Source organism: Xenopus laevis, chromosome 1L (assembly GCF_017654675.1).
Source record: "Xenopus laevis strain J_2021 chromosome 1L, Xenopus_laevis_v10.1, whole genome shotgun sequence".
NCBI classification, from domain to species: Eukaryota; Metazoa; Chordata; class Amphibia; order Anura; family Pipidae; genus Xenopus; species Xenopus laevis.
In genome coordinates this window covers 145,651,302-145,663,703 of record NC_054371.1, presented here as the reverse complement: position 1 = coordinate 145,663,703, position 12,402 = coordinate 145,651,302, and the positions used below count along the sequence as shown (strand labels likewise).

At 38.0% G+C, this 12,402-nt stretch overlaps 1 protein-coding gene across 1 annotated transcript in view; it reads left to right on the top strand.

The window, feature by feature from the left end:
* Positions 1-12,402, top strand: part of agtpbp1.L (ATP/GTP binding carboxypeptidase 1 L homeolog) — a gene marked incomplete at its 5' end in the record, with an annotated part of 73,533 nt that overhangs the window by 44,875 nt on the left and 16,256 nt on the right. The window contains 4 exon segments of the mRNA NM_001093635.1: positions 626-806; positions 2,537-2,666; positions 4,406-4,537; positions 5,818-5,994. Of these exon segments, the coding sequence (NP_001087104.1) occupies positions 626-806; positions 2,537-2,666; positions 4,406-4,537; positions 5,818-5,994 (620 nt within the window).

Genomic DNA, 12,402 nt, shown 5'->3' with positions numbered 1-12,402 from the left:
AAGCTTCAATACCGCTTGTATACCACTTTATAGCTTCGCACCCAGGCACTTTATACTAATATACGTGCGTATGGAGTGTTTATTTTCTATAATGATATACTAGGTAAAAGGGTTGATTTACTATTTTCTTTAGGGGAATTCATGTTGCCTGTTGTCTTCACCAATGTCCAGAATTCTCCTTTCCTAATTTCTAGGTCTGCCTTCTGTCTTTTTTTAAAAGAGCTCTTTGGATTTCTATGGCAATTTGCATATTAGAGTTTTTTCATAGCACTGAAAACACTTCATTGCATTTAGCCATGAACAAACATGGCATTTATTTCACATTACATTTGTCAAGGGAACAGGCAAAAAGAGCAGTGTAATGGAGCAGGAGCACCCTCTACTGTGTGAAAAAGCAAAGTTCAGCTACAAAGTTGCATTGTTAGCTTTATGGTCATCAATAAAATCATTATGTGTAGGAAGGCAAGTTATTTCCTGCATACAGTTGTAAAGAAGACCTAGATTTAAGTGATTATTGAATAATTATCTCTGCAGGGATACAATTTATCATTTAAATTTTTTCTTTAAGATGTTACCATACATTGTTTTGTTACATGTATAAAACAAACTTCTTTGCTTCTGCTAGGTAACCGGCCTTACATTTTCCTTACATCACGTGTTCATCCTGGAGAGACTAATGCAAGCTGGGTTATGAAAGGCACTTTAGAATTTTTAATGGGGAGTAGTGCCACTGCACAGAGCTTGCGTGAGTCTTATATTTTCAAAATAGTTCCTATGCTAAATCCGGATGGTGTGATCAATGGAAAGTGAGTGCATTACTTTTTCTTTTATAGGAATGTAACTTATAAATGCAAAATTAATTGATATCTTTTTCCATGTTGCTCATTGCAGTACAGACCTTTCTTAGGAATAGGACTAGATTGGGTAGCCAAACAAACTAGTTACCAATATAGCAGCTCTGTGTTTCTGCACTTTACTGAGGACTGATTAGCAAAGTAATTGGTACAACTGTCTGAATATCTGTATTGCAGGGGCAATTTAACTTTTTACACTTATATTTTTACTTTTATATTTGAGCTTACTGTTTTTGCTTCAAATGTAAATAATTTCAGGCTGCTTACAGTATGTAGTTGCCTAATTATATTACATTTTGCCTTAAAAGGTTAGTTTACTTTTAAGTACCCTAATAATTTATATATTTTAAAGTATAAACCTTGCAAAGTGTCCATGGGTGTATAGTAAACTATATGGCTAATGGCATAAGTCAAAAATAAAGGGGGAGAGAAAAATTATAGGAGAAGCCAGGCATGGACAGATCGAGGGAAATAAAGGGAATTGCAGAGGAGGGATAAGAAGATGCAAAAGGGGGTACAGCAGACCTATCAAGCTCAAATTACTGATTTATATGAGTCTGATTCTTTAAAGGTGAACCATCTCAGCCATAAGGTCTGATATTTAGAAAATAGTTTTAGTCTATTGGTTGGTAGTTCCTCAAGCCTACTAAGCTTGTCCAGTTTCTTGAACCAGTCTTTTATTGTGGGCAGGTTAGGTGACTTTTATATCCCAGGGATTAGTATTGCTGGCAGGCAATTTTTCAAACCTTCTCTTAAAATGGCCTGGTTGGAGGGCTTTCTGAGAAGATGTGAAGTAGCATTTCCAGATCTCTGCTGCATCTCCACCTTGCATCAAGTTTGAAATTTATCTTTTGCACATGGCAGCAATAAAGCCTGTACCTCATTTAAAATAACCATTAAGTCTCTAGGCCAAGTTCTTATATATGGAATAATGGTCAGATCCTGTGACAAGTGCAGGAGTTTATTCAGTTAAGAGAAGCTGTCTGGGCGGAGGGGAATTCTCAGTGAAAACATACACTTTCAAAGAGGTTTAGTGAATTTCATACAGTGTTTCATACAGTGTTAAATCCATCAAGGCTATGGTAATAATGTGCGATTTAGGCAAACTTTTCATGGTCCCATTTAGTGTAAGGTTTGACTGGTTGTGGTTTAGCTATATCTACAAGATTGGAATACAACTGACATATCTGCAGAATGTGCATTATGGGTCATATACAGGCAGTGGAAGTTTGATAAGATGGTCCTTTATACAAGTGGGCAGCTTGCATTACCCAATGCTAGATCTGTTGTCTCTGAAGGTGGAGGAAGAATTAGCTTGCATTTCTAGTTGTAGTAGCTATAAATTTGTATTAATTTTATTATTTGGATTAAAAAGTATGCAAGTATTTTGTGTAAAAATGTTTATGTGCTACATTTCAGAGTTGTCATGGTTCCTTGGTTAGTGTAGTAATCCTTTTTTTATTTTAACACTTGAATTTTTATTGGTTTTGGAATATTGCACAGCAAAAACTTGACCTGTTTGCTTACATTATTGTGTTTAGATACAGCCATGTTACAGGTTAGCAGTAGCAATGGTGTGTGTGTGTGTGTGTGTATGTATGTATGTATGTATGTATATATATATATATATATATATATATGAAAATAAAAGGAAACTAAGGTGTCTTGTCTTCTATCTTTAGTCATCGTTGTTCATTAAGTGGGGAAGATCTAAACAGACAGTGGCAAAATCCAAATTCTGATCTGCATCCTACAATTTACCATACCAAGGGACTGTTGCAGTACTTGTCAGCTATAAAACGTGTACCTCTGGTAAGTTGTAGTCAAGCAGGTTGTTAATTACTACTAATATGCATATGCGTTTTTTGCTTATAGTTCTAGTTTTGTAAGTAATTATTACTTGAAGTTCCTAAACCTGACTGTTTTGCCAACCTGACTGTCCCATCTCAGTGTGTCAGTTAGAGATTCTAATGCTAACTGGCTACTGCAGCACAAATATGGCAGCCCTCTCATAGAGGAACATGGGGGTAAGAAAGGTAATGTAAAAGCATCAGGCAAATACTTTTATGACACAATTATAAATAGCATTCAAGGATAATGTTATGATGGATATAAAAAAAGGTTATTTTTCTGGTGTCAGTATCTCTTTAAACTAAACCCCCCTTAAGGCAAAAGTACCCACTGGCCCACCTCCCTGCCTCCCCCCTCACAGTGCTACAGCAGATTATGTGTCCCCTCCAGGAATACTGACCCGCACCTGCAGAAGAGCAAAGCGGAGCTCACGGGCGCCATCTTTTTAGCTTCGGTATTCTTTGTGAATTGAGCAGCATATCGACGCATGAGCAGTTGGAGCAATCTTCCGGTTCGTTAGAACCGCGCATGCGGAAATTGCAGAAGGTAAGAAAGAAGACCCGAAGATTACCGAAGCCCCGGAAGATGGTGCCCGTGGGGGGCCAGCGGAGGGGGACCAGTGGGGACTTTTGCCTAAAGGGGGTTTAGTTCTCCTTTAAAGGCATTAATAGAATCTGCCATCACACCACCAGGCAAGACATTCCACAGCAAGAAGGTACTTCATATGCTTTGGTAGCCACTGTATGACACTGCCCAGAGTAATGCAGTAGTTAATACTACCTCCAACACACTACCATTTAGTGTATAACTCTCATTTATGTAAGGCCATAACATTGTATTTATCAACATTGAACCTCACTTGCCAGTTTGCTGCCCAGTTATCCATTTAAAGGAGAATTCAACCCCCTAGGCGCAAAAATCCCTCCCCTGCGTAGGCCCCCCATCCTCCTGCCCCTAACTTGTTACTTACTCCTCCTTCTAGGCCTTCTCCAGTGGAGTTCACGGCAGGCATCTCCTCCCAAACGCTTTTCTTCCTGTAGTCATCGGCATTTGGTGGCGCATGCGCAGTAGGAGGCATTTGCCAATTCGGATCTACTGCACATGCTCCGAAAGTCACGAAGTTTCCGAAAAAGAAATCAGAAACTTTGTGACTTTCGGGCACATGCGCAGTAGCTCCATACAGGCCTCCTACTGCGTATAGTATAGTTTTTAGGCTGAGAGTGGGATCTCTGTTTGAATAGTGGCACCACATTAGCAAATGATCAATCTCTCTGCACCTTGCCAGACCTCAAGGAATCATGTAATATAAAGCAAAGAGGTTTGAGTTCAGCCATCTGGTCCTGGACCTTGTGCCTGATAAAAGGTACAACTGAGACGGAGGAAAATTCTTGCTTATATCCATAGGGAATTGGACCAGATCAGCATTGTTTTAGAGTATTAATATCAGTAACTTGTATTTTCTCCTGTGCTAAAAAGCCATCGAGCAATTTCCTGAAACTGCCAGTACCAATTTGAGAGAAATTCACGGCACTCACCAGTATGACCTAATAAGTTGCCAAAAATTTTATTGGATGTGCCCTTCATATATTTATACATTGTAATCCTATCCCTTCCTCATCACCAATGTAAATCCCAAACTGGTCAGCCATTCGTCATAACTGAGACTTCCCATACCGTTTATCAACCGTTTGTCTTTTTAGGTTTATTGTGATTACCATGGCCATTCTCGCAAGAAAAATGTTTTTATGTATGGTTGCAGCATTAAAGAGACAGTGTGGCACACTAATGCTAATGCTGCCTCATGTGATATGGTGGAAGAAAGTGGATACAAGGTGAGAAGCAACTACATGAATTATTTAAAAGTGTTTTGTTTTATGTTTATAAAGGGAATTTCACTGCTGGAGGGTGCCAAAACCTCCCCAGTGAAATAAATATTTCATGTCTGTGGAAAAAACACACTGGTGTTTTAACTCTTTCATGGTGTCCCAGGCATTTCTAGTGAAGATACTTCTTGGCGCATGTGCAGTAGAGTAAACCCGGCAAATTTAGCAAAAGCCAAAGCGCTGAAGGCTAAAAGTTAAGCATGTGCCGACACAGCATGTACAGGTATGAAATCTATTATCCAGAATGCTTGGAACCTGGGGTTTTCCAGATAACTGATCTTTTCTTAATTTGGATACTCATACCTTAAGTCTACTAGAAAATTATGTAAGCATGAAATAATCCCAATAGGCTGGGTTTGCTTACAATAAACATTAATCAAATCTTAGTTTGGATCAACTATAAATTACTGTTTTATTATTACAGAGAAAAAAGGAAACCATTTTTAAAAACTTTGGATTATTTAGATAAAATTAAGTCTATGGGAAATGGCCTTTCCATAATTCTGAGCTTTCTGGATAACGGGTTTCCGGATAACGAATCACATTCCTGTATATTATAATCCTGTGCTACTAAACCAATTCTCTTATACACTGTATTTGGAAAGCTAAACTTGTTCTGAAGAATAAAAACAGTATACAGGTATGTCATCTATTATCAATTCTAGATAACAGATCCAATACCTGTACTTTAATTTACATGAAATATTATTGTATTAAAATATGCCTTTCATTATATTTATCTATTTAACAACAATTTGTGTCTAGTTAGTGGCTTGTGGAATTAATTTCTGCCTATTTCATGTACAGTACAAACGTGTCAGTATTACTTTTTAATAAATTGCAGCAATGGTCTGTCTTAGCCAGACTGCCCCTACGCTATCCAAAGCCCAGAACTACTTAACCTCCCTGTTTCTCAACCTCTGTAAATAAAAGAGCAAAGCCTGTGGGTTATGCTGGGCTGCAGGCAGTATGATCCTTCCATAGGATGTAGTATAAGTGTTAACAATGCTCTAGCCTAGGCCTCCCCCCCATCCACTGCTTTGCTAGCGACTTAATCCAATAGTTTACTAACCTGTGTTCTAAATTAATAAAATGTTGGTGTGTGTATAGAACTTAAATTTTTACTGTAGTAGTGAATGGTTTTGTTTTGTGAAAATATATATACAACACTGCCATCTTGTGGGATAGATTAAATACAATTTTAAGATATATATTTTTTTGACTTTTAGACACTTCCCAAGGTTCTAAACCAGATAGCTCCAGCATTTTCCATGAGCAGCTGTAGTTTTGTAGTGGAAAAATCCAAGGAATCGACTGCCCGTGTTGTTGTCTGGAAAGAAATTGGAGTCCAGCGAAGTTACACAATGGAAAGCACGTTGTGTGGTTGTGATCAAGGAAAGTATAAGGTAAATAGTACTGAATTTTGCCTTCACAGGGCCTCGTTTAACCTTCAGGCGATTTATATGTAGAATTATCACATAATTCAGATGAGGCAAAATGATAATTAACTCCCACTGACCTTATGACCTTATATTTTATTAGCTTTTTAAATGAAACTAAATGTAAAAATTAGATGTTCTTAGATTTGTTTGTAACAAAATATGTCTACCAGGTTTTGTCTAGCTGCTACCCTTGTAGGAAGAAAGAGGGGCAAAGATGTAAAGTCAAGTAAGCGTAAATCTTCAGACTAAAAAATGCCTGAAGTGTACATATAAGGGTATAGGGAGGAATAGGGACGGAAAGTCGCCTTCCAGACAGCTTTACCTTCTAGGCTGATAACAAGCCAGCCACCCCCTGGCTGAGCTATTTACTACACTGCTCATGTAAGCCACAAAGTCAGTGTAATACATTTATGCAATTGAAAGAAACAGGATAGCATAAGCCAAAGCTGTAGCTGATGTTTATATTTGATGTTTCTATGGTTACAACAAGGCCACTTAAATTTAAATGTATGTGCCAATGGATTTTGGCAGAGAGAGTTCTTTATTGTGAAATGTACCAGTAGGGAAAGACCTGGTTAAAGTTAATTCAGCTTAAAAGTGGATGGTGGAAGGTAGAAGGTATTGAACCACCTGATGTGAACTGGTGGTACTTGGAATTGTTCTTATGCTGCCAAAACACATTACAAAATATACTTTTAAAAATAATTTGTGTGAGATCATTCACATATTTATATGGTTGTTCTGAATTCTCATTCATTCCCCATGAGCCATGTCAGCTTTGTATATTATAAATTAATTACATTGGTGTTAGGCGATTGTGTCTCAGAATACCATGGGGTGCCTAGGGAGTAGTACTAGTTGTAGGAAACTGCTGGGCTTCCATTTTTATTGGACAATACCTTCATGATCCTTCAGTATAATAACACACAGGTGTACAGGTTCACAAATACAAGCTGAACTAGGAAGCTTAGCACAGCTGTTATTTCTTATGCCGGCTTTAGTCACATTAAGCATCTTTATAAAAATACGTCCTATTTCTTTTTTTGTTTTTAAAAGGTGGACAGTTTCAACGTGTGTATGTGTTTTTTATAACTATGATTTGCTTACAATTACTACAGACTGTGTATAATTCCCTATCCTCTGCAGTTTGGCTTAAAGTGGACATTTATTAAAATAACTTTTTGGTGTAAATAATGAAAAGATTGGAATAGCTTACCCCTAGAGTCCATCTTGGCAAGGAATTTTACGATTTGTGTTTCACCTTCATGACATAATTTAAATAGTTTATGCAGTGGACTAAATTTCCTTCCACAGGAAATTAAATTCATCCTTATCTAGTATCCCAGTATCCTCTGCCAAATCTCTGATAAAGTATGTTTATCTTTAGCTTATTTCTTTTGGATTTGGTTTACTTTCAGCCTTAAGGAAACCACTTTAATACCTATGTCTTCTTGTATTCTTATGATTCACAATTGCTATGACTGTGGAGCTGATAACCTAGATAATACCTCCTTATAAATAATATAGGGCATGTTTAATCTCACTTGAACAACTGAATAGCAGAAATATTGACTTAGTGGTCTGAAAGAAAAATATTTGGGAAATGCCAGTCATTTATTGAAAAAGGTACAGGTATTGGGACTTGTTATCCAGAATGCTCAGGGCCTGGGATTTTCTGGATAATGGATCTTTCTGTAATCTGGATGTTCGTACCTTAAGTCTACTATAAAATCTTATAAGCATTAAATAAACCAATAGGCTGGTTTTCCTTCCAATAAGGATTAATTATATCTTAGTTTGGATCAAGTACAGTGGCTCTGAAGTCATGCTGGTTGGGGGAACTTGGGACTTGTGAAGTGTAACTGTAGCTGTGCTGAGCCTCTGAGCTTCCTGCCTTCTTACCCCAAACTGGCCTAGAAATAATCCACTCTCTTCATCACTTTATTATTGGAGTCTTTTTCAGCCACAGCTTTATTGCACCAAACAATACATAACATAAATATAGAAATAAAAATTGCATATTAACAACAATGTGCACATCTCAACTGTGATTTAACAGTAAATTATTATCCACTGCAAGTTCCCTGGCAATGGACCCAATTAGGTGCATGCAATTTTACCAGCCACCAGCCGATTGTGCCTCCTAGAGACCAAAGCTCTTAGAGAGGAACACCACCAACCGAGTCTAACCAACTTGGGACTTGGTAAAAATCCAGCTTCTCAACTAACTCTCCCCATTGCCAGGGACCTGCCGCCTGGCTATGACAATGGACTATCCCCTCACATCACATCCTAATCATCCAGTCCCAATACTCCCCATTCCACGTCGACTTAACCTGTGCCCCACTACCCAGGCCACAATTGTGACAACTAGCACAAAAGGTTAATCCAAGGGACGGAGGGTGGGACTCCCATTTGCTCTTTCAAAAATGGATGCCCTGCTTAGCCGTTACTTCTTTAAGTCCACTAAACTCCACCCCCAACTGTGTAATTAAACCCCACAACTAATCCCCTGCCTGGCAGCTTTGTCCCGCCCCTTTCATGGTACCCTCAGACAGCATGAACTGTCCCATGCTTCTTTTAAGTGTAGTTGTAGGGGCAGTAGTGATTGTGCAGTGTAGATTTTGGGAAGCTTTAGTAATGAGTGACAGATACATATACTCTGGAAAAACTTAAAATGGGGAATGTAAAATTGGGGTTTTCCTAAAAATGCTGTAAAGCTAATTAAAATGCAGGGAAAGTCACATTCATAGGGGAGTCTTCAAGGCAAACGGGACAAAATTATGATGTAAAATGTCGGAAAACATACTTAAAATATGAGAAATACTCCCATTTAAATGCATTAGAACTTGAAGGGACTGTAAATGTAAAACAGGGCTATGTAAAATCGGAGATTGACTATATACCAATGTGTGTTGTATAATATAGGCTTAGATTGTGGTCCACTTCAGTTATTTGACATCAGCGGTTAACCCTTGGTCAGTAAGATATTAGACCATTTCTTTAGTATGTAGTATTAAAGATTTATTCATTATTATGGTCATGATTGTTGGCAACAACCAAAAAAAAGTGATTAGTCGGGATTAAAATCGAAGCCATTACCATCCATTCAGATAGGAACTCTTTGCTCACAACTAAAAATCGTGTTGATCGTTGTTGATGTATGCCAGAGGACAGGGATGTACCAGGAACTCTCAGGAGCTCCAGTTATTCACAGCTCTAATGCAGTTGGCCTAAATGGTCATTTTATAGTAAAGTTCTATAACTCAGAATATTAGTGTACATGTTTGAAAGGCATTTTGCTATTAATTCATTAAAATGTCATCATATGGCCAAAGAATATTTAGTTTTAACAACAAAGGCATAACTATAGAAAAAGCAGACCTTGCAAATGCTGGTTAACCTTGGAGGAATAGGGGGCCCAGTGGGACACTGATTGATAAGCAATAATAGTATCTATTTATTAAAATCGTTTTGCTGCTGGGATCTAGTGATTAAAGGAGAAGGAAAAGTTAAAAAGTAAAAAGTAAGCCTTATCAGAAAGGTCCATCTAAATATACCAGTAAAACCCCAAAGTAATGTTGCTTTGAGTCCCCTATCAAAAGAAACACTGCATTTCTTTCCTTCTATTGTGTACACATGAGCTTCTGTATCAGACTTCCTGCCTTCAGCTTAAACCTCATTGCCCTGGGCAAGAGCATGCTCAGTTTGCTGCTCTCCCCCCACCCCTCCCTTCTCTTCTGTAATCTGAGCCCAGAGCAGGGAGAGACTCAGGCAGGAAGTGATGTCACACCACATTAATACTGCAGCTCCTATCCTAAACAAACAGAGAGTTTCTAGAGCTTTTTACTCAGGTATGGTAAAACATTCTACAGAATAAATATAGCATTCTAGCTTGTACTATTGCAGCTAATCTATTGGCAATAAAATGCCTCCGTAGCTTTCCTTCTCCTTTAAGTCAAGTCTGCTTGGTAAGGTAAAACCTCATGCTATATGTCTCCTGAAGGTATGTACTATGTCATTGGCAGCTAAAATACCCTATTTAATTAGTCAAATATGGGATTATTACAGTAGGATTTGTCAGTCTTTCTTACTATTACATCTTGTATACTGTATTACCACAGAGATTTGCCTTGATGGGACTTGTATGCTTTAGCACTCAAATGCATATGACATGACTAAAATCTAATTTTTTATGTAGGGTTATGCCAAATACAGAATCCTCCAAGAAGGATTCTGCTGAATCCAAGTTGAAATAGCAAATCAACTATATAACAATGAAACCTTACAGCTACTTACTATGGCAAGACCATCCAGAAATCTAATCAGGCAGAAGCAAATAAAATTAAAAAAATAATAGCGGAGGCATGATCAGAAAGCACTCTCAGTTGAACTTGTTTGTACTTTATACAGAACTATGTTAAATCTGTGGTTTAAGAAAGCCTAGAAGAGCAAATCCCTAGAAGAGCAATCCCTATAATTTTACCAAGGCCGGTGTTTTTTTTATGGGATTCTAAGTTGTTTTCCCTAGGGTTTGTTTATTGATCTGCAGATAATCTTAACGCTTTTTATAGAACTATTACAAGTCCCTTAATGACAGTATTCCTTCTAATAGAGTATCAAACCATTCAGACACACCCTGGTTTCTATTGCATTTTGTATTATATTGGCACTGTATATCCCTCTGGTCACTAAGTGGTTTTACATTTGACAGAGACAAATTATTATCCTGCTGGCAAATTGATTTCTTGATCATAGTTGATGCAGCCATCTGATTGATGAACCATCATACATTTCTGAAATGAAGTCTCATAAATTTTAACTATTTTGTTAAAGCACATGAATCCATCAGCCAGAACCAAAGCAAAAACATGCTTCCATCATTGCCTGTTTGTGTTATAGACAGTGTGACAATGATAGGAAGTCTTTAAGTTAGTTTTAATTAAAGCATTGTGCACATGCCTTAGTTTTCCATAATGTATGTTTTACAAATCTAAAATGCCCTATAGGGATGTAGCGAACGTCGGAAAAAAAGTTCGCGAACATATTCGCGAACTTGCGCAAAAATGCGAGCGGTTCGCGAACGGTTCGCGAACCCCATAGACTTCAATGGGAAGGCGAACTTTAACATCTAGAAAAGACATTTCTGGCCAGAAAAATGATTTTAAAGTTGTTTAAAGGGTGCAACGACCTGGACAGTGGCATGCCAGAGGGGGATCAAGGGCAAAAATGTATCTGAAAAATCTGCCTGTGTGTGCTTGGAAGAGATAGTGTAGGGGGAGAGCTGTTAGTGATTTCAGGGACAGATGATAGTAAGTTTGCTGGCTAGTAATCTGCTTGATACTGCTCTGTATTGGAGGGACAGAAGTCTGCAGGGATTTGAGGGACATTTTAGCTTAGGTAGCTTTGCTGGCTAGTAATCTACTGTTCTCTTTAAACAACTGCCATACGTTGACCTTGTAGGCATTGTTTGCCCAGTTTTTTTGGACGCAGCCACTGAAGCACAGTTGCCATAAAAAATATGCCATATAAATGCTGAAAATAGTCATTTTTCGCCATACGTTGACCTTGTAGACATTGTTTGCCCAGTTTTTTTGGTTGCAGCCACTGAAGCACAGTTGCCAGAAAAAATATGCCATATAAATGCTGAAAATAGTCATTTTTTGCCATATACGTTGAGTCAACGTATGGCAAAAAATTACTATTTTCAGCATTTATATGGCATATTTTTTCTGGCCTCTGTGCTTCAGTGGCTGCGGCCAAAAAAACTGGGCAAACAATGCCTACAAGGTCAACGTATACACTACTACAGCGGTGGATACGGATTACGTAAAATATATGAATGCTGCTTGAAAAAAGTGACTCCGGTGTTTTTTCTGGAGACGGTAATATTATGGATATTTAGACAGAATGGGAACAAGGTCACACAGCTCGATGGCGGGTTGAAGAAAACAGTGTGCAAATAATGCCTACAAGGCCAACGTATACACTACTACAGCGGTGGATACGGATTACGTAAAATATATTATGGCTGCTTGAAAAAAGTGACTCCGGTGTTTTTTCTGGAGACGGTAATATTATGGATATTTAGACAGAATGTGAACAAGGTCACACAGCTCGATGGCGGGTTGAAGAAAACAGTGTGCAAATAATGCCTACAGGGCAAATAATGCCTAAAAGGTCAACTTATACACTACTACAGCGGTAGTAAAATAAAAAAAAGTAAAATAAAAAAAAAATGAATATTAAAAAAAAAAATTAAAGTTGGTGCTGCTGAACTACTAGGAGCAGCAGATTAGCACACCAGTCCCACTCCCCAACACTGCTAGACTAATAGCACTGGGCTCTTATAGTAGTAGTAGTAGTAGTAGT